The sequence below is a fragment of the Pagrus pagrus genome (assembly GCF_965226575.1).
Source record: "Pagrus pagrus genome assembly, chromosome: 3".
Taxonomy (NCBI): Eukaryota; Metazoa; Chordata; class Actinopteri; order Spariformes; family Sparidae; genus Pagrus; species Pagrus pagrus.
In genome coordinates this window covers 19,989,428-20,012,175 of record NC_140187.1, presented here as the reverse complement: position 1 = coordinate 20,012,175, position 22,748 = coordinate 19,989,428, and the positions used below count along the sequence as shown (strand labels likewise).

General features: G+C 41.4%; 2 protein-coding genes across 2 annotated transcripts; one reads left to right on the top strand and one right to left on the bottom strand.

Moving 5' to 3' along the window:
* Positions 1-3,964: 3,964 nt before the first annotated feature.
* LOC311255022 (fidgetin-like protein 2) lies at positions 3,965-17,881 on the top strand. Its single transcript, XM_084349143.1, has 3 exons — positions 3,965-4,104; positions 4,905-5,125; positions 13,984-17,881. Exons 2-3 carry the CDS (start codon positions 5,101-5,103, stop codon positions 15,135-15,137), a joined length of 1,179 nt encoding a protein of 392 aa, XP_084205269.1. The 5' UTR covers positions 3,965-4,104; positions 4,905-5,100; the 3' UTR covers positions 15,138-17,881.
* A 1,185-nt stretch (positions 17,882-19,066) lies between these two features.
* Positions 19,067-21,597, bottom strand: LOC311254793 (uncharacterized protein). The gene is made up of 4 exons (XM_084348791.1): positions 21,319-21,597; positions 21,136-21,216; positions 19,766-19,870; positions 19,067-19,623 (listed from the first exon to the last, which is right to left on the bottom strand). The coding sequence occupies exons 1-4, from the start codon at positions 21,464-21,466 to the stop codon at positions 19,556-19,558; spliced, it is 402 nt and encodes a 133-aa protein (XP_084204917.1). The 5' UTR covers positions 21,467-21,597; the 3' UTR covers positions 19,067-19,555.
* Between the last annotated feature and the right edge of the window lie 1,151 nt (positions 21,598-22,748).

Below are 22,748 nucleotides of genomic sequence, written 5' to 3'. Positions count from 1 at the left end.
AATAAGCCACTCCAACATGGAGCACTGCGCTGCATGTGTGTGTGGTGTGCAGTCATGTGTGTGTGTGTGTGTGCTTCCTTGGGTGGTGTTTCATCTGTTTTGTTGATTACATATAAACCGTGTGAATCTTGCGTCCACATTTTCAGGTTCAGAGCGCTCGTGCTCAGCGTTGTTCTTTATTCTTTATTGCCTTTTAGTACTTAAAAGAAAATGACACTACAGTTGAAGCCTCTGGCGGACAGTTACTGCTTCTGCTGTAGTGCTGAAAATGGAAATCATTGGGACAGCAGTGCCATTTAACCTTGAGGAGACATACAGTGTTCTGAATGTGAGGCTGGCTAATTGACTTTCTGCACTTGATGAGAAGAAAGGACACATGATGGGTTAGTGTGTGTATTTGTGCTTTGCTGCTCTGTCTCATTGATTTTCTTAAGGATACGGGTTAGAGTCAATATCATGTTTCCCAAACAAGACAAGATGGCGATGAGAATAAAAAGTAAAGAAAACCATAAGCGTTAGTAATATTAATAGAATGACTGTAAACTCGTCCATGCATGTAACGCTTGTGAACAGTTTCTGTGTGTAAAAGCCGCCAGAATAAAATGTTGGTATCGTACGCTTCTGCAAACAACATATACGTTAATTCTCTGTCATACCGTCATTTCTACAATATGCAGCAGCTAGGCAAAATGACTCCCAAGCCAGAGACCACTGATCAAAACCGCATTTAACAATTTGTAAGCTGAAACTACTCGATATTTTCAACGAAAAGTCAACACATTTTTCAGCCATGTTTGTGGCAACAGTAACAGGTAATCATTTAATATACGCAATTTATTCTGGTGGCTGGGTTGTGTATAAGTGCTTCCATACATTATATGAATGAATTTCTACAAAATAACAAAAACAAACAAACAAAAAAAAAAAACATAACCATCAATGAATAACCTTAAATGTACCATATCTCACATTATTCTCACACTCTCCTATCCTGTCACACTCAGCCCCAAGCCCATTTTTATTACCTTCACCTGTGTCTGCTTGTTTGTTGTTTGGTTGCTTTGTCAGCAGGATAACATTAAAACTACAGAAGCGATGTCTGTGACTATTGGATGGAGGAAGGGTCTCAGCCCGGAATAGACCCCATTAACTTTTGGTGTGGATTCAGAAAAAGGGACGGATTCACGAATATCTTCTCACTTTCTTTAATATTGTGTTTTTTAAAACATTTTCATTACATTTCTTGGGGATTAATGCACAGATCCTGATGAAAAAATCAGGTGCATTTAGGTGGCTAGTATCTATGAGTGAGTACAATTTGATGTGGATTCTGATGAGCTTAAAAGCGATACAGGGCTGTCAAGTTTGATATTGGATAAGGCTTGACTGAATTCAAAGGGACTTTTGGGCCATGATGGCTGTATTATTTATCTTTCAGGCCATCATACACATTTAGTTTCATCTTCAAAATAAGGTTCAGTAATTTCCTAAAACATTATATGTAGCAAATGTTACAAAAAAGTAAATAGTGCATCCGTCTGGGACACTTAGTGCTCTTGCTCTTACGGGTATTAATTGCGGCAGGCGGCCCATGTATGTCCCAAAACAGGATCGTGTCAACATGTCTCATTGATTTGTTTTTAATAGTTTTTGGTCCACAATGAAGCTCTGTGGCACACTTTATGAGGCTTTGGCTACATAGACGGTTCTTGTTTGTTGGATCGATTCAATGATAGTTTTGGTCTTTTCACAGGATTTATTGACAGCAAGAAAAACATTAAATATCACCAGACTTATCCATTTAACACAAGCCCAGTACTGTGCTGACACTGAGATTGCCTGTGGGAGACAATACACACATTTCCTGTCCTTTTTCCAAAGATTTCCTGTTCCTGTTTTGCCCTCTCTCTCTCTCTCTCTCTCTCTCTCTGGTGTTCCCTCTGTCTCCTAATTCACCCCTATCATTTTCGGTACATGTGGTTGTGCATGTGGGGTGAAAACTAATGAAGGTACAGACTTATTTTCATCATTGACCACGTCCCCTCTTCCTGTACACACACACACACACACACACACACACACACACACACACACACACACACACACACACACACAATTATCATTAGTGGGACAGTTCAGTGGAGCAGCGGGCCAGTGCTCAGCTGCTTGAGACAGAATTAGAGTGGCAAACAGCTGAGATTCTCTGGGGTGCTATCATGTGACCTATCCCACCCACAGGGCCAAAGGGACCCAGGGTTAGAGTTACCATGTCCAATTTCCAGTATAGCCGTTATGTCTTCCTGTGTGCATTTGTGTTATATATCCGCTCCAGTATTTGATTCCAAAAGGGAATTTCTCCCTTCTGTCCTTTTCAGTAAACCTGTTCTCCGACCTGCCATCAGCCGCACCTTTCTGCCTGACCGTCATTAGCACGCGCTCTGCCCTTTGTCCCTCGGCTTGTCCCAGTGACCTGCTTAGAGCCGCACGCCTGCACGGGAGGTGTTCCTGACGTAACAAGAGACCACATCTGGGGGGCGAGAATGTATCAAACCGCCTACCTTATCTACGATGAAAAGAACAGCCGCTGCAGCACATTCGGGATTGTTTAGATGCATTGTTTCCACGCTTGCAGAATAACAGCGTGGCTCTTTTTTTTTTTTTTCAGTGTTTGTCAGCAAAGCAGGTGAGGGAGAAAGAGCTGAGCACTGCAGTAGCCATTACTCCTCTGAGTCACCTGATGAAAGGTCTTGTAATGAGCCTCCGCTGCTGTGATTGGCAACAATTGAACTCAAAGTACTCTCAAATAATAAGAGCTTGTTCTCCTCCAATCAGAAGGACTACAACGACCTGGTATTATAGGGTTGATTTTTGTTAAACTGTGCTTTGGATTCACATGATTGTGGTCTAATATGATGAAATTACAAAGGAAGAGTTACAGTTTGTGCTGTGAACAACCTCCTCCTGAAACATGGCTCACACATGTCAAACATGTGCCTGTGTGTGTGTGTTGGGGACAGGGCTTGGTGCTGAGAGCAGTGAAAGCAGGAGGAGTGTGCCCTGCAGGGCCTTGAGTGTTTACAGCAGAGTAACATGAGGAGTGGACCAGCTTGTCCCTCCTACTCCATAACTCTAAATGCAGAACCACAGCTGTGTTTCTGTGTATGAGGGGTGAACAAAAAATAGGGTGTAGAAGGGACGAGCTCAATGAGCCCCTGGAAGGAAAATGATAAAAAGCAAGAGGGTTTATGTTCGAATATCAGAAATGGATAAATTACAGGTGAAGAAATTAACCCACCTCTTAGTCAAAGGTTTGAGGCCAATGTGGAGGTCATCTCGCTGCTGCCCATGCATGTGTGCAGGCCAGTGTGTGTATGTGTAGAGGGGGGATGGGGTATCACAGGAATTAGGTAATATTGACATGGTTGGTTCAACTCCACCCTCCCAACAATACTAAGATCAATGTACCAGATCAATAGAAGTCATTGACAATAACTGAACTTCTCATGTGATCAGCGAAGGAGAAAATTCACCATTTTTCACTAGCGTGTGTCCAACAAGCTCATTCATCACATCACTGAAGGTCCACAATAATAACAATATTAACAAAAACATGGAAATAAGATCATAAACAAATGCACACATGCAGAAATTCATGCACACACACACACACACACACACACACCGCAGGGGGAAACAGGCTCTCCTCTGACACGGCATGATTGGTCACTTTTTCCCTCTCTCTCCCTTCCTGCTGAAATAGTTTTAACAAAAGAGAGGGAGAGGGAGGGGGAGGGGTGGCGTGGTTGGGGGAGGGGATGTGTGTGTGTGTGTGTGTGTGTGCTGCTCTGTTGTCACTAGGCGAGGGGGAGAGAGAGAGAGAGAGAGAGAGAGAGAGAGGGGAGGGAGAAGGGAGCTGGAGGGCGAGCGAGGGAGTGTAGGAGAGAAGGATAGGGTCCCAGAAGAGAGTCCCTCACACACACATACACACACACACACAGTCACACATACACATTTACGTCGGCTCCACTGTTGTACTTTTTCTCTGGAATAGTGGATTACTCTCCAAACTGCAGCACCAGGCGAGCAGATCATCAGCATGATCAGGTCGGTGAAGCTTTTACGCACTTGTTGAAAAATCTCCTTTCAGCAGCAATGACAATGTTTCTGCTGCTTCTTGCACATTCCTGTCATTTCCAACGCTCTCCGTTCTCTCTTCATGTGTGATGTGAGCTCTTTTAATTGGTTATTCTTCTGCTTACTCCACTGCACATGCTACAGTTTCCTTCCTTTATATATGCATGTGGAATCCTCATTAACATGTCCTCCTCATGTCACCCAGGTTGTCTGTTAGATCTCTTATGCTCTCTGCTCTTCTGCACTCTTTTCCCCCCTCATGTATTCCTTGTTAGACAGGATAGCTTCCTTGTTCTGCAGAGTACAAAGTTCTTTTTGCCGTGATGGTCACCGGTGTTTGTGTTGAAACATGGGTGGCTTCAGAAAATCAGAAACTTGTCTTCGCCTGGCCGTGCGGTTTTGTGGTCAGAGGGTAAAAGCCGCCTCTCTGTCGGGGCATTTAGCGTTCAAACTGCTTCTTGATCGCTCGCTTGAACACGTGCATGTGTGTGCGCACATAAACAGAGGAAAGCTAGAGCATTAGAAACTCATTATCTGCAAGTATCTCCCAACAAGTTATTTCACAATAGTTGTTTTTATAGAGATATTAAATTAACATATAATACATGTAAGCAAATAAACTACTTTTAAAAATATTTGTACATTACACATTAACCAAGTTCTCAAATACATCATAGAGTAGGTTTTAGTGATTACATTACATAAAATTAGACAACTTAGTTATATTATCTGTCTTTTGACTCTGACACTGGCATATGTGTGCTCTTCAGGTGGCAGCGTGTCGGAGCGGTGTCGAACTGTGAAATGAACCATGGAGGGGTGCAGGAGGCCAGCCACTAGCAGAGCCAGCAGCACCAGCAGCAGGAGAAGCATTAGCCCAGGGGGGCCCCACAGCATGCAGCTGGGCCCTCACTAGCACCAAGTGGACCCGGTCCTCTCCTCTTCATCTGGGGCCAGGGCTGCAGAATGCTCAGTCCAGTCACCCCATACAGTAAGTATGTGTGTGTGCACTGCCTGTGCTGTATGGTCGTGTCGAATAATGGGTCTGTTCGGCATGCTGTATTTGAACAATGTGACCTCGATTGTTTTGTTTTTCTGTACAACCCTCTTTCGTTTGGCTTCTTTTGTCCAGGACTCATCTCCTGTGGCTCAGCGGAGGGAAGCGAGGGGCTAGGGGTGGATGGGGTGGGGGTCTCTGAGAAGTCATTTTGAGAAGGAAGATATGCTAATGGCTTTAACAGCTGAGTCTTCAGGCTTTGCATTGAGGAATTTCACAGAAAGTGTTCAGTCGCTGTTTTTTCAGCTCCTCCATGTGAATATAGTACAGCAGCAATTTGTTTAAACAGGCGGATGTTAAAGCACCACCGTCTGTACATGAAGGTGGTGTACTAGTGGACTTTATCTATCATCTAGACTTAATTCAGAGCATTTTGTTAAGAATGTATGATAAAGAAAATGTTGGTTATATACTTTTTTAAACAACAATAGCTTCATCACAGCTTGAGATTCTTGGAATAACCTTACTTTATCTTTACTTAAAATCAGTGTAAAAATGAGAATTTGAATATTTACAATATCAATGAGTTAAAAATAGACTCTGAAATATAATTATTTTTCTATAACTGAATAAACAAGCTGTTCTCAAAGGGAAATCAAGTCCCCAGAACACTGTTTGAAGCTAGAAAGATGGCAGGGTCCGCCACATATAAACAAAGTAAAACAGTAAAAAATGGTGTTGTCCTTTAAGGTCAGTTTGTTTATTCAGTCATGAAAACAAAGAGAGTTTGTTTATTAGTTTGTTTAAGCATAAAAAAAATCAGTCAATAAAGATCTTTCTTAAAATTTCTTCCCAGAAACTACATAGTGCACCTTTAATGATCGTGCACCTTTCCACGAGTAGATATTTTCGACGACGTTTGTAAAAGTAGATTAAATCACATAAATCTTGGTGACACATCACAGTTCGGTCCCAGCGTTGCGTATGTGCTAATCATGAGAGGTTGCTATCCAGGCTGATGAATATGCTTATATTGATTGACTGTTCTATTGATTAGGCCAAGCTTTAACAGGATTACAACGCTAACCTGATTGGAATAATGCAACAAGGATTTACTTCTAGGTTTTTTATGTATTCTAAAGAGCTTCACAGCGGAAAAAAAGAAACAGGAAAAAAGGGAAGTTTTCTGAGCAGACAGAAGTTTTAGTAACGTTCGAATGTCACATTCCTCCCTCGAAAAGACTCACAGCGTCACGTTAGATTTCCTCCCACTGAATGTACGAACAACCCTGTGCTGGTAGTATTTTTACAACCACAACTGCTTAAATCAAATCTCACAGACGGGTTAGGGTTAGGGTTAGGGTTAGTCAATGTGTCAATGTGCACAAACACAAACAAGTAAACATACAATCACCCACACCTCATTATGGGCCTTGTCATAATGATGACAGTGGGACATGAAAAGAGTAATGAGAGGTTTTAGCCCCTTTTTAGTCGCCAGTTACCAGGGTGAAGCGACTCTGTGAATGAAAGCCAGATCGTTAGTAACCTGGTGTCACAAGCTTCTCATTAGGCCTCTATACAGGGACAAATAAACACACACATTAGTGCTCTGTAGCAATCAGGAAAGCTTGTTAAGCAAATTGAAACACACCTTCGAACCTCATTAGGTGTGGTGAAGACCTGTGCTGCTGCTACCGCTGCTGTTTATATGACAGAGAAAGAGCGAAGTGAAGGGCAGATGGAGAGAATGTCAGGAGGGACTGGTCAGCTGCAGCCTGATATATGAGTGGACACAATAAGCAAAGAGGGGCCAGGCCAGCCTCTGCCACATGTGTGTGTGAGCTAAAGGAGTGGGGGAGGGGGAGGACTGACCACACAGGCTCGGACACACAGTCCTGTCTTTACTACAGCACAGAGGGAAGGAGGGTGGAAGACTTTTGGGCAAAATCAGAGTAAAGAAAAAGAGGTGAAAAATAAGAGGAAAAAGAGGATTAAAATTATTTATAGTAGCTTCTCAGCATTGCTTATAGATAAATCTGTGTGATTGGGTGAGTATGTTTGAGCAATAAAATCCACATTCTGACCTCAATTGTCATAGTAAGAATGATTTGTAGGTAAGAGATGTGTAAACTTCAGATTCAGAGTCGGATATGGTACAATAGTTGATTGGCTGACGGCCGTGTGGCCTGGTGGCCTGTGCAGGCCTGGAGAAAAAGGGGGGATGGGGGAAAGAGAAGGGAGAGGGAGGGTTTTCTCCTGAGCAGATACTCCTTCACGCTGGCTCCATGCTTTAGACTATGGTCAGTGCTTACATAACAATCGAACCCTCATTTACTCCGCAAGCAGGGAAGACTCAGATAGGATGATATGTGGGTGTGTATGTAGTCCATTGTGCACTGACATGCTCCATGTGTATTCATACCTCACTTCTCCTCTGATATGTTCTGTATTGATCCTACAAGCAGTGGTGTGAATTAACTCAAACTAATACAAATCACCCGATAATGTGTGAACAGCTGATCGGGTCATTTATCAGCACTGTAAGTATGCATGTCCTCCCTCTGCTCACTCCCTTCCTTCATTCTGGGAGTGGACAGTGCGTGTTTAGCGTATGGAGAGGATATGTGCTTTGTAAATAGATCTCAGGTTAGATTCCTGGCATTCCAGCAGCCTGACTCATCCGATGGATGACCAAGAGCTCCTCTGCCTGTTGGCCTGCTGAACCTGCACCAAAGCCACAATATAGCAGGAGTGCTTGAGCCTGTGTGTGTGTGTGTGTGTGTGTGTGTGCTTCTGAGTGTCTGTCCATCCTCAGGAAATGTAAGTCTTTGTTTATTGTGAGTGGAGTAAAACCACTAACAGAGGACCTTTCAACTCCAGAGGGGTGATTTTTGTTTCCACTCCCCATCCAGTGGGCCAAACAGCCGCCTCTGATGCTCCACAACCCCCAAATCCCATTCCAGCCAAGCCCCCTTCCCCCACAAGTACTTTCATCTAATCAACCCCTAATTACTCATACTGACCATGCAGTGGACCACGAGTCCAACTAGCCCCCACTGAGAAAACATCCATGACTTGCATTATTGTATTTCCTTGATGTCGGAAATCATTTGGTGAAATTCTCCGTCTGCTTCATATCTGATCAATGATCATTAAGCAGTAGTGGTGAGAGAGCGCTGAAACTGGTTTTAGTGGAGGTTGTTGATGGCTCGATGGAGAGCTTGAAGGATTACACTCAGCCCTTTAATGGATGACTCAGGTTGCTGTTTATAAGCATCCTATTCCCCTTGTGTTTCCCACACATATTTTACTGCATATATTTAGCTCTATGCAGATTAAAGGACACTAGGTTGCTAGTGTTGGGACAATTAATGACAGGCACATGCACACTCAAGGTGGATTTATATTTTTTGAGTGTCATGGTGGCTACACCGTAGGTGACTGATGCCTCCTCAAATATGCGACTACATGTAGAGTCTGCAGGATTGGTCGTCTTGGGATCTAAGTATTTCCTTCTTGCCTCGTTCTGCTTGATCCCCTCTTGCCTCAACACGTTCAGAGCTTTCACTGGCCTCTCCTCTTCTGATGTAATCGTCTCAATAATGCTACACAAATTAGTTATGTTTCATCAAGTGAAGCCAACTGAAGTGTAAAGATTCTCTCCACCAGAGAAGTCTGGAGAAGAGGAGGTTTGACACTTGAGACTGATTTATACATCAGCATTAAAGCAGTGGGGACCAGTGAGAGGAGGAATAGAATATTTCAACTTTTATCCAAATGTTTGGAGGTTGGAACAATAAGGAAACATAAAGGGTCGAGAGCTTTGATTGATTGCAATTTATAGTGATCCTAGTTTGATCGCCGATAAATTATGAAGACCTTTTTATCTTCAAACTTAAAAAAATACTCAGGTGGGATTCCTTAAGACAAATTCTCTCACTGGGGGTCCTTGGTCTAATGTGTCCCCTCACCTCAGCTACAGATCAGGTGTCGAAGTTATGTGCATTGATGTAAATGATTAAGCCTTTTATCTATGGATCTTTTAAGTTTTAACCAATAACATATACACACACAAAGAAACACTATCAGTATGCTGATGCACATTCAAGGGTTAAGTATTTGTTTGTACGGGATTTTTTTAAAATCCAGAAATAATTCCTTTTTTCCCCACTAGAAACATTTAAGAACTACAACTGATATTAACTACATACAACAATAACTGAGATCTCCAGCTCCAATCTTTGCACACAAATTGCAGGGACAAATCCTGGGGTGCCCATGAATTAAATGAACATGAACTCACACTGAGTGAGCAAACATGGATTTACGAAATCCTAAATGCTACTTTAAGGAGGGTGAGGAAATGGAGGGAGTGGAGCTGGCCCGAGGAAAGCTCGAGACCCCTTGGAGGAAGCAATGGGACATAAATACTAAATTGATTGTTGGGTAATTGTTGTGTATGATTGGAGGATGTGAGGAACACAATTTTAAATTGCTTTCATGCTTTAAGTTCGTTATACGAAGCAACTTTAAATGTACGTTGCACTATATGACAGTGCCATTTGACTTAAGTGTGTCCCTAAATTCATGGGTTTAGATCAATAAACAGTAGAAGTGACAGCATGACATACATAACACATTAACTGCTGATTTAAAGCGATTGCTTTAAAAGACTTGACCTCCTTTATGTCCTTGTTTCTGTGGTTTTCTCATCCCTGTGAGCTTTGATGTGTCCAGTAGTCGAAGTGCGGAGGAAACACTGGTGCCGGTCGACAGTATGATAATCACAATGATTAAGGAAAGCTGTCATAGCACCAAGCCGGCTTAGTGCTCATCTTTGTCTCTTGGTAAGCCAAGCATGGCCAAGACTGGAGGGGTGTTTCCAAGCCCCAAGCCAACATGAGGTGCTAGATTAAGGTTAGGGGCTCCCTCACTCATCCCTCCTAATACCTCAAACCCTGCTCCCCAATATCCTCTCTTGAACACACGTCTGATGCCACAGCACTCCGAAACAGTAAGAGGTTTAAATCTGTTGCAGGAATTCACATTTTTTGTAGAAAACAGGCAAACATGGCAGTGTTATCTTAAATTATATCTTATCTTTATCTGAAAATGTCTCAGTAAAATCTGAGCAAAGACTATTTTAATGTGTACAAAGATTGAAGATTTGAAAGCATTTTTGCTATAGGTATATATAATGTGAAGATAACTTAATGCATACAGATCGTCAGCTGATAAAGAGAGCAACCATGTTTACTGAGAATTGGAGTACAATAGCAAACCAGTTTTTCACATTCTTTGACAGTTAATATTATTATACATATCATTAGGTAAATCTACTGTTTGCGCTCGTATCTGCAGTTGCATCTGCCTATATAAGAGATATTTGTTTTCTTTAAAAAGATAGAATTAGGTAAAAATCTGAAACGAGAATGATTACCAGCATTAATGCACAAGACGTTTTTGCCTTTAATATTAAAATATATACATATATCAAGTAAAACATTTGTTTGGTGTCACCACCTTGGAATATAGCCTTCATCAAAGTCACAAGCTTACTACAAGGATGAGGAGTAAGCTCACCAGTGGTGATGCTTCTTTAATTCTTGTCCACGACCGTCAGATTGTCACCTAGTACTGACACTCCCATAAGCCCCGTGTGCTCTAATCCATCATTAGTCTGGTTTCCTCAGTCTGGTCTTTAACCCGTCCAGGCCCTCCAGTTTGCTCATCAATCGTCTGATCTAACAGAGATCCTTCTATTCGTTCAGTTTTCACATTCCTCCGGATTGATGTGGGGATTCCAGACATAGTTGATTACTGCGGTCGAATATGTGCTGGATAGATTATAGACCATCTGATGACGACGGGGTGAGAGGAGTAGATTGAAGGCAAAGCAGCAAACGGTCGGCTCATGCCTGCAATCAGCATGACCAGTAAGTATTACTCCGACAAACCTGTACGTGAGGGCTTTGTGATATGACAATACATATTGTGTGGCAATAGAAAAATGTTTATCGTTTATTTCTTTGAAAACAATCTGACCTGATGTAGATCCAAGTAAGTTACCATGCTTTACCCTCTTTTCAGTCACGCAATTCCTTGATAGCTCTGCATCTACGTAATGTGCATATAACCAGCCCACTCACCAACCAAAACGGCAATCTTTTCGTCATTTGGATGATGCTTTGCGTTCCTCTGCGCAGCACAGGTGCAGGCAGGAAATTGGTATAAAGGCAGCACAAACAAACATTAAGGAGAGTGAACGTGACACAGAACGGGGTAATTGCGAGCAGGAGAAGGGCGAGGAGCCACCTAAAAGAGGGGCTATGTCTGTCACATGGAGACTGTTTCGATATGAGGAGAGAAATAGTGCTATATCATGACATTACATTACTACATTTTGACTATTTTGCCTGAAAAATCTTTAGAATCTGTTTAACATACGAAACCCTCTATACTTAAAACTTCGATTCGGGGGAGGAGGAAAGGAACACGGATTCAAAACTATTTTGTTCAACACTAAAGCATAATTAAGGTCGAGGCAGTTAAATATTTGCAGCCTGCAGTGGGACCCTTATTTCTCTTGTTTCTCTATATTTGTATGAGGTGCTTCACAGTTGTTTTCAGAAAAGAGTGTTGCTGTGAGGGTTAATGTTGGCTGCGTATGTTCAGCTAAAGGTGAGGCTCTCAGTACAACACACACACCTGTACATCAGTAGCATTTGGAGCATACTGTATACTTTACATCCCAATTCACAACACACAGTACTCATGATGACTTCTTACTTGCGAACATTTAGTTTATTCTGTCACGTTTTTCAGAAGGGCTCTATGGGGCTCCACCTTTGACACAAATTGAGAGTCATTTAACAGTAGGCACTGTGGTTGCAGGTTAGGGGGCCAAGTCCTAACCCCTGAATTGCAGGAATATCTCTCTCCTGTTAAGCATCTGTAGATTTTTTTTTGCCAATGTGTCAATAATGTTTTGTGCTTTGGATGGGTACCACCACCGGTCAGAATTCCCAGGTGTAAAGGGATTTCTCTGATCCAGGCTGGAGCTTGTGCCGGTCAAGAGCGCTGCGATCCCTGGATTGGATGAGTGGGATTATTGGGCTGAAGGATCATTTAATTTAGGGATCAACATGTGGACCGTTTGAGGCCCATCTGGTGGTCCTCGTGGACATGTGACACAACCTGGCGTAATCCACATGTAGACAGACGTGTGAGGGAGTGTGTGCGCGATAATGAATAAGTCGCAACACCTGCCACTGCTGCTATCATTTCCTGCTTTTGAATAAAATCTTCAAAAATAGGCTTGGCCTAATACGTAGAACATGAACCCGGGGTTGAATAAAAGTGGAATGATTAGTCGTTACTTGATTGGTCAAGGAACAGAAAATGAATCAGCATTTATTTTGCACATTGATTGTTGGTCAATTTATCAAGAGAATATATCAAATATTTTATTTTCCAGCTTCTCCAATCCAATAATTTGCTGTTTTCCTCTGTTTTACTTATCATTGTAAATTGAATATCTCTTGGCTTCCCTGACTGTCTGTTGGACAAAACAAGCATGAAGATGTCACCTTAAGTTCTTGAAGGTTTTACAGCATTTTCTCTCATTTCATTCTTCAAACAACTTATTTGTTAATCAAAAGAATTACTGGCAGATTAATCAATGACGAATATAATCCTTAAATGCAACACTTAAACTAAGAAGAATCAAAATATGTTGAAGGAAGAAGTTGTATGGGCTTAAACTGCTTCACATCAAGTTGACAGCCTGTCCAGTTCTCTCCGAGGAGAGCATTCTTGTACTAGCACTAATGCTTCAACGAAAACATTATCTGAGTCTGGTCCATAGAAGGCAAAATGCCAGAAATCAGACAAAACTATCCCCACGTATAGAAAGACAGTGGTGCAAATTTATCGATTACCTATTAAAAATACATTTCACAATATACTGACGTAGGAAATTATTTGTCCACCGATGCTGGTTAAATTGAGGCAGTGGTTTCTTTCTCTGTCCACTGCTGTTCTAGGGAAGCCCCTCTGGCCCAGGCCTGGGGTCAGGACAGTTTAATAATACTCTGCAATGCCTGGAATGTCAGCCTAATGCCTGCTCAAAAAGACAAGGCCTGCAAAAGCCAAGCAAAAGCTCACAACCACTAAACCAGTGGATTACTTGGTTTGTGTAAATGTGCATGTATAATCACACATGGCACGTGAAAACCTGATTTTTTGGACTGCTCAATCAATCAGTTCACTTGTAATAGTGTTCACTGGCCCAGTGTCTCTGTGTAGTATGATGAAAAACTACTCTGATCCTCCTCAAAACACTAACCCCCCTCCATCCCCCCTCTATTCCCCCTGCCCAGCAGACCCCTGAGATTTGGGCCGAATTAGATCACACGCTCGGTGGGGGTGGCTTTGTGGACTAAGAGAGTCACAGAGAGACAACAATGGCCCCAATGTGAGAGAGGCAAAAGCGTAGGGCAGTGCGCAGGCTGATAGAGGCTTATCGCCAGGGAGACCAGGCTGGGGGCTATGTTGCCGGCTTCACATAAAGATTAGAACAGTTGTCCCCTGCCTGGATGAGACTGTGAGCTAAGCATCGACATGATTCTGGAAAAGGGTCAGCCAAGGCGATATCAATGAGGCCAGGCTCTTAGCTTGCCTGTGAGTATTGGAAAACAGAGTGGGTAAAAAATACTCAAAATGTGGTATCCACCCTTTATCTGGTCCAGACCAAATGCTGCAAATACAGTGTATACTCGTTATTTACAATGTTTGCTATATCATTTCATGATTTAATGGACTAATTGTGATTTGGTCTTGTTTGTCAGGTCTGTTGAAGATGCACTGGTCTCCGGAGCACGCCGCCCCCTTATCTCAGTGGCCTGAGCAGCACCTAGATGTCACCTCAACTACTTCACCGCCTTCTGCCCACAAACATGATCCCTACTCTACAGCTGCCCGACGCGGCTTTGCCCCTGCAGGTTACCCATGGGCCAGTGATGACATATCAGCCCTTACTGCTTCTTCTCTGCTCAAGCGCTACGCTGAGAAGTACTCAGGCTTGGAGCTGTCCTATGATCGCCCTCCTACCGGAGCCTACTCAGAGCCTGGAACTTTCCTGAAAACTGAATCTGAGCCCTGGCCTCTGGGTCAGGGCATGGAGTGTTACCCTGGACTGGAGGCATTAACCGGTGCCAAGTTGGGCTCAGCCTCTGTGGGCATCCCAGCCACAGGAAGTGTGACAGTAGTGAGCAGTAATTTGACCTCTGAGCCAGTCTACAGTGGTGCAGGTCCCTGTAGTGCCCCGTCATCTCAGGAATATCCTCCTGCCTACAACAGCACCTACCTGTCCTCAGGATACTGCCCTCAGCCCGGTGCAGCACTTCCTCCAACCCCTCTACACTCTTTGCAGGCCGCACCTACTCTAGTGCCCAGCTACAGCGCAAGCACTCCTGTCTACAACTACCCTCCAGGGTGCTACCCCCAAACCAGCCTGTCCTCTGGATACAGCCACCCTAGTGCCTCCTATCTGCCCTCTGGGATTAGTGCCCCCACTCCTCTGGCGCCAAGGCCCACCATGGTGGGTGGCAGTTACAGCTACCCATCTCACAGCATTGGAGGGAGCTCCGAAGTAGGGGTGCCACTGAAACGCAAGGCCTTTGAGATGGCAGAGGAAGGACAGGAGGGAGCAGAAGGGGAGGGATCACGCTACAGAAAGTACAGCAACGGCCATGGCAAAGGTCACGGCAACGGGCATGGCAATGGTTATGATATGAGCAGTCCAGCCTCAGACCCACAGGCCTTCAAACCTGGAAAGCCCCTGATGTCACCCACTTATGGTGGGGCAAGGGACTACAGCCCACCGTCAGGCCTAGCAGGAGAGAGTGTGTCAGCGGAGCACAACTTTCCTCAGCAACAGAGAATGTCTATGAAGATACCTGCGTCGCACACACGATCTGAAGACCCAACTGGAGGGCGCTGACAGCCCTGACTGGCATTTTGAGAAAATTCTCGTACTATCTGAAACCAACCAGGGTTCTTAATCCAGACAGACTAGTGGGTTAAACTTGGATGTGTCAATGAAAGGTTTCATTTAACTAGAGAACACAAGAGGGCACAAGTCTGGTATTCCTTGTGCATCTTTTACATTTTCTTTATTCATGTTTTTCCAAAGATTCACAGGGGCATTTTGCTCTGTAAGGTTGAGGTAAGTCTTAGGGGTGAGGTTAAGGCATTCTCTACATAGACAGTCTAAATGTATGAGTGTCTGTTTCTCTCAGGATCCTATTTATTTCCTTCCTGCTACTGTGGCAGCAGTACTGCAACGTTGCTGTTTAAGAAGTTGGTGTAATTATTTGTGGCCATTATGTATGTTGAAGGCCTTTGACTGCAATACTTTCTACCGCACCACAAAAATCATTACTGACCAAAAAGTAAGGAGAGCAATAACGGAAATGGAGAGATTGCCACACTACTTCAGCACAATCACTGCTACTTTACAAAGCTGACTCCAAGGCTTGGTGTCACTTGGCTTGAGAAATGAATGTTCATAGCACGCTTTCCCCTGACCTTTACTCATTCTCAATTTATTTTCAGTTTCCTTTTTTTCATGCTCTTTATCTTATTCTGTCGTGGTGTCCTGCTTCTTATTCTCAACCTTTTTCATTGCTGAAAAACTTTTGTTTTTGTCCAGTTTACACATACCAAGCTGCTTATCAATTAATTACACACATGAAGCCGCCCTTTATATTGTTTTGATGTAAAGAAAGAGTGGGGAAATAATCTAAGATTTTATGTTCATTTAAAAAAATGTATTTGACAGTATATGCAGATCATCTTCGAAACGTGTTGTTTACTTGCAGATTTCTGCTGATCCGTAAAGTAACTGGTATATTTTCTAAAGAATCTAGGAATAATGTAATACCTGATCCAGCTTATGCCTTGTCCTTAATACTCAAAATATTTCAAGAAACAATGACTATATCAAGCAAACAAATATGTTTAAGTCTGCATTCTGCTAAAATTCACTCAGAGCAAACAGTTTTTGAGCCTGTTTGATACTTCTGTTGGATGCACAGCCCAAACTAAGAGGCATGCAGGATGCAGCAGAGGATATACTGGATGCTTCTGAGTGAGTGCCTCAACATTACATTCTTTATGAAGATTTACCTGCTCGTCTGCCAGGATTTACTCTTTCTTTAATATGCATTCTCTTTACTTTTGCGTCTCAAAAGGATGATTTATAGTCGTGTTATTGATTACTCAGGAAGAATATTGTTACCTCAGAATGATAAACTAAGAATGTATGTTATTACCCTAGGGTGTTTGTAGGGAGCTTTATGGAGCACGATGAAAACGGAGCCATGGCTTTTATTAAGAGCAAAACATACTCTGAACACTTCAGGGAAACGTGGAACTTACAAGGCCTTGATACTAACAGTACAGACAACACACATACATACACACACACACATGCACACAGACAAATACAGACACACACATCCACACTGCTTCATAGCTCTGGGAAATTAAACTCGAGGTTTCTTTGTACCAAGGCCTGAAATGTTGAATGTAATTCAGATATTTTTTTTAAAAGGACAATACATGCCATAATGTACATCGATGATGTTTTTAGATATATGAAACATATTTTCCTCATGTATAGATGTAATTCTCTTATAGGTTTTGGTGGAGAAATGAATGACATGTTAAGTGTTAGTGTAGTTAGTGGGGAAACGGTTTTGTGGACAAACTGTCAAAACAAAGCACTCCTGATAAACAGCTTTGGACATATCAAGACGTACACATACTGCAGTATATGCTCTATAATAGGTATGTTTATTAAATGTCTTAATGTGTCCAATTTCCATTTCCCATATCAGTATTTTAAAACGGCTTGACACAGTGTCACCTGTCAATCAGCTTTATTTTAGCTCGAACGTGAATTGACATCACGAAGAAGGAAAAAGTTGAATATTAACAAAGTATGTGCACTGTCGGAACATATTTTCAGTTACTCTCAACCTTATTTTCAAAAAACCCATCATAAGTTGTGCCATTTTTTCCAAAATGAAGCCCTTTGGTGGCTGTAACAAAACCGAACCCTAGCCTAAAAGCATGCCCAGAGAGCAGATCCCCTTTAATAGTAAAATTTAGGCTTCAGAATTAGTCTGAAATTCAATGTGATAAAGACGTATTTTAATACCTCTTTTGGAAATTAAAGCACATTCATAAAATTATATGTACTCAGAATGTGGTTGAGTGTGGGAAAAACACCCTTATCACACAAAGACTTGGCTTTAAAGTGTGCTGAATAAAAAATACAAATTATTGAAAAGGTGTTGAGCAAATAATGTATACTTACCCTCAGATTTTAAAAGTATTTAAGCGCTTAGCTTCAACAATTAAATGCTCTTCAATGCCACAGAAAAAGAATGTGCTCTACATGAACTACACACTGCAACAAACAAACCACAGTTTTTTGCTGCTCCATTGAAGTAAGTGGAGCTGAATTTGTCCAACAGATGGAAAATGGCATTTCAGTGATATCTCTGTGATTCAGTTGTACTTTTGTTGTATCTTGTACATTCTCTGTAACCAATTCTACCTCATTTTGAAGACATTGTACATGGAAATATTTATTTCATGTCATTTCACACGCAATGTTTCTAATTCTTGACCTGTTATAGTCTACCTCACTAAAAGCTGTTGTGTCATGGAAATGAAGATATCGCACCAAACTTGACTTTGTCTTTTTGTCAGAAATGTTTGTGGTTTGAGTGACAATAATTAAGTGAATGTCCACCTAGAACAATTACACTTCTTCTCTCTTCACACCCAGTATTTTAACAACAACATGATATCCCACATTTTCTAACAGTACAGCTATAATTTTTTCGTTTCCAGGTGGACTCTGTCCCACTACTCTAGTCCATTCAATTTCCGAATAATTTGGGACATTTCCTGGGAAAAAACACTTAATTTAGCACCAATAACATTTAGATGATATACTTCCAATTTGTTAAACTAATTCATTTGAGTATTTAAGTCAAACATGTGTGCAATTTGTCTAAAGGCAAGCATATAATTCTGGAGTACATTTTCCTATTATAAATAAATCATTCTATATTTTTACTGCTTTTGAACTAATTTAACTACCAGTCCCAAGACATCAGACCCTTTTTTATCTTATAATATATTGTACCATATTACAAAGTACCTTCAGTAAAATTAAAACCATTAAGAAATTATTGACCTGTAAAACTAAGGTTTACTGTGAGTATACTTACAAGAAATAAAGGTTTTTGATAAATATAAAATATAAAGATATAAAGATTTTTTAAAAAAAAAAGAAAAAGAGAAAGTTTTATCCCAACTCACAGGGCCATTTGTGTCATGTAAAGACCCCATAAGAAGCTCAAGAGAGCATAGAATAAAAGGACAGGAAGAGTGGAGAAGATCCTGACCCTCTTCCACTGGACACCACCCCCTACCCACAGCTTTATTGTCTGGAGGGCGGAGGGCATGCGCTGGCGTGTGACAGATGTCCGAAACTTTTGTCCTTTCATCCACAATGGATCTAGCCCTGCTGCAACATCGAAGTATTTCACAGCAAAACCCTCTTTAACTATAACGGTTATTTTCATCAACCCCCAAAAGTTCCTGCATATTCATCAGAACTGAAACCATACTCCTGGCACTGGCAGCAGGCATTAAACCAGCCATCCTCATTAAAAATGTTCACTAGATACTCTATTTGCATCTCTTAACCTCAGCTCAGCAGCCTCTCAGACCCAGTGTCAGCTCTGAGTAAACAGCTCAGTTAATATCATCTGCTTCAGATGTGACTGAAGTGAAACTCACACTGTGACGACATATATGAATCAAATAAAACAGCAAACCGTCATGAAGTCAGTGTTAAATTGCTGTTTATCTTTAAGTACAATTTCTTTGATGTTTGAACTGCATATGCTGTGTGGTTTCTTCTGCAAAATGCAGTGCCTGTCTAACACTCATAACAATTTCCTCTCCAGCTCACACAAACAACAGCAGCTGCAGCAGCTACACAAGTGCCAGATAACAAGTATAACAGTGACACCTACAGGGTCTTATTTAGAAGTACATAACGTTTAACTGAAAATAATAGTGTTCATTTACAGACAACTTATAGGAGCAGTCTTACACAGATATTTTCAAAATATAGAGAAGATGGAAATAAATATGAATATATAAGCATGTTTGTAGAACACAGCAAATGAACAAACATGAATGTAATAAGGACACTCGGAGCTTCCTGTCTTCTAGGGTGAGTTTGTGCCTTTACCTTTCTATTTCAACATCCTGTCCTTTGTCTGTTCTCTACTCCATTTTCTTCTTGTCAATTTTAGGCTGGGTGTTAAGTCAACTTTTAAAAGAGTATTTTCTTTCCCAAAGAGGCTCTTGGTCTCCAAAGGTAGGCACAGTTTGCACTGTAAATGTTTGGAGAAAAAGTGTAAAGATAAGAAGACATAACACAACTGGTATCTACTAAATTATTCTGCGCTATACAACCTGAGAGGCCATGTTCATTCATTAAGTCCACACAGTCAGCCTGATGTGTCAGGATCTTACCCAGTGGTGATTCTGTAGTGTTGCTGGCTGGTCTGCAGAAGTCCTCCTTTTGGCTGAGGGGAAACTTCAACATGTCCTGCACTGGGGTGGATGGGACTGCGAAGTCTGAGAAATGCAGGAGTTTTGGTTTTTGTGTCAAATATGGACAAATTTAATGTGAGTTTAAGACTCTGCGAGTAAAAGTCTTCCATCGAAATTTTACTCAAGAATGAAGGTAAAATCAGCAAAATGTACTTTTAAGCAACATTAAAAGTAGTCATTATGTAAACAGAATGGCCTCTATACCTCATATGTAAAGACTGAATCTGTAAAATTACTATTAGTATTTATAGATGATAATGTAGTGGATTTTAAAGTACTTTGTGGAATTACTCAATTACAAGTACCTTAAGCGCTTGAGACTGGAAATTGTAAGATAAAAGGACTTTGTCATCATTGATCGTGGTCAATTTCCATTTGCGGCATAATCATGCATATCCTTACATGAGTGGCTTGAAAAAGCTGTCTAGCTCTCAGGTACAGTCCTATATTGATTTGCTGATTTCAATATAGAAAATTACTACTTAAAGATATCATTGGATCAATATTGTTGAATTGCAACATGAGGGAGTCTCCATTTTTTCCAGTCCAAAATCCCAAACCTGTCAACAAGGCTGAAGACTCGACTGCTCATGTCCCTTAAATCAGATGTGTGGAGATACTACGGATTCCGAACTAAAGAACAACAGGGAAGCACTCACCGTTTATTTATCCTTTATTAATGCAAAGGGATTTATGAGTCAAGCTTAGCTTATTTGAAATTGTTTGATTCTTTTATTTACTAAAAAGGATGCTCACTAACAATGCGTGTCCTATCTGTAATGCAATAAATATGTCTGTAACTTGTTCTTAACAAAATGTCAGGTTAAGTGATTCCAGTAGGTTTTTAGTGCTATTTTAAGAGTTTAATTGGAATATTATCATGAACTGCAATTATTATGGGCAGGATAGTTGTGACATAAAATATTCATATTGTTCCATGCCTACTCGAGAGTACATTCACTTATGCCTTCCACCTCTTAAAGCAAATCAATATCAAGAAAAGGATGACCTCATGTATCTTATATTTGCTGGCCATGCTTTTAAGAAACACATTACAGCAGCACATCTTGTGGTTGGTTTTAGTTGTAAACATTAACATTCCCTCAGATTCAAAATGGCTGTCACAGTTGCATTATCCCCTCGAAAAATCCCTTTTGACTATACTAGTTGAGCAATGCCTCCCTGTAGGCCTGTCTGGCCAACACTTATTAACTCAACATTCAAAGTAAATCATGATTTAGTTATGTTAGCTGGTAAGCTAGGCTACAATTAGCCGTTAGCAGACTCACTGCAGAGAGGGGAGCTCTGGATGGTCCCTGAAGCTAACACCAGGGGAGAACTGGGGACTCCGTGGTCTGAACTGGAAGGACCTGCGGCAACAACCACATTTTTGGTCAATAAATATCTGTGTGGTGATAAATAATACATTGGGCAACAAGCCTATTCAATATTCTGGCTGCATAATGTGTTACCAGTTGACGCGGTCATTTCAAACCACTCGAGGCCGGAGCTGGGGTCTGTTACATCGGGCACTTGTGGACTGGGAGACGGCGGTGGCCCCAGAAACCGACCAGCAGGTGAGCTGTGAGGGTAAATTAATGTAATTCGACTCAGGTCCATTAAAATGAGGCCTAATTGTATTATTAAATTACTGTTGATCAAATCTATAAGATTCCCTCTCTGTCAGAAACCTGAACGTGAAGCTCGCAGGCTGGGCGCGTGTCGATAGAGATGATTAGCCTGTTAGGGAGTTAACGAAGGTGGGCGGGTGTTTGAGCCCTCAGTGAGGCCTCACAGGCTCACCAGTGAGGCGGTGCACAGGCTAGTTTTACATTTAAATGAACTACTTTGAAAGAAAATTTAAATTTAGTCATCATACATTTAAAGATACAAAAACTTACAGCATTAATCACATTTTTAATTAAAGGATAAGTTCACCCAAAAATGAAACAGTCATTCTCTACTTAACCGAGAAAAGTTGAGTAAAGATTTGCAGACCACAAAAACATTTCAGGAGCTTCCCATCAAAACAGTGTTGCAGAATTCTGCTAAATAACTTGAGTAGATGGGAACTTGTTTTAAAACCTTTAAAAAAGACAACCGAATAGAACATTGAATGGCGCCATAAATCCTGAGATCCCACATAGATTTGAAGGAAACTCATTTACACCCTTTTAAAGCTGAAATCTTAACTGTAGCTGCCAAGCTAAAAGCGTAGAGTGCACATGTTTGGCTGCGCATCGAATGTGTCAATAAGGTCTTTTTATTTTAAATCAATTTGGTATCTTGGCGCTTCCAGAGATTACGCTGGACGAGATGTATGGAGCCATTTTCTTTAAGTGTGTTTTAGGTTGTTTCTCCTTCAGTTGTTCAGGAGCATGCTGCAACACTGTTCTGCTGTGAAGCTCCAGAGATGTTTTGTGGACTACAAAACTTCACCTGACTTTCAATCGACATGGGGGTGAGAAGATAAAGACAACTTTTTCATTTTTGGGTGAACTTAACCTTTAAAGCTAAACGAACCCTGTTTTGTTTTATCAAGAAAGCTTTACATGCACAGGATAGACACCGATTTGCCTGTGTCAGATCAAAAAGAAAAATAATAATAATAATTTTGTCTGTAAAGCCTTCATGAATGACTGTGACACACAAGTTGCTGCTGACTTGCTGATGTATCTCAGACAGTAAGATTAACAGACTGAAAGCTAATATCTATCCAACCACCATACCACCACCACACTCCAATAATCTTAGTAATTTTATATCTACCAATTTTAACTATCCCTCTAACCTGCAGAAGGCACAGTTGTCTTGAGTTATTCCCTTGAAGTCCCACTAGAGGGTGTTAGATAGCTGTAAGAAGTCATTCGAGGCACTCCACTAATGTCTGTTGGAGGGCTTA

Bases quoted from the DNA above. Each gene is read 5' to 3' on its own strand.
- LOC311255022 (XM_084349143.1), top strand. From the start codon at position 5,101: ATGCTCAGTCCAGTCACCCCATACA. The intron at 5,126-13,983 runs GTAAGTATGTGT...CTTGTTTGTCAG, and splicing joins CAGTCCAGTCACCCCATACA to GTCTGTTGAAGATGCACTGG.
- LOC311254793 (XM_084348791.1), bottom strand. From the start codon at position 21,466: ATGGACCTGAGTCGAATTACATTAATTTACCCTCACAGCTCACCTGCT. The intron at 21,217-21,318 runs GTAACACATTAT...TTGTTGCCGCAG, and splicing joins TGAAATGACCGCGTCAACTG to GTCCTTCCAGTTCAGACCAC. The intron at 19,871-21,135 runs GTGAGTCTGCTA...TGCATTTCTCAG, and splicing joins CCAGAGCTCCCCTCTCTGCA to ACTTCGCAGTCCCATCCACC.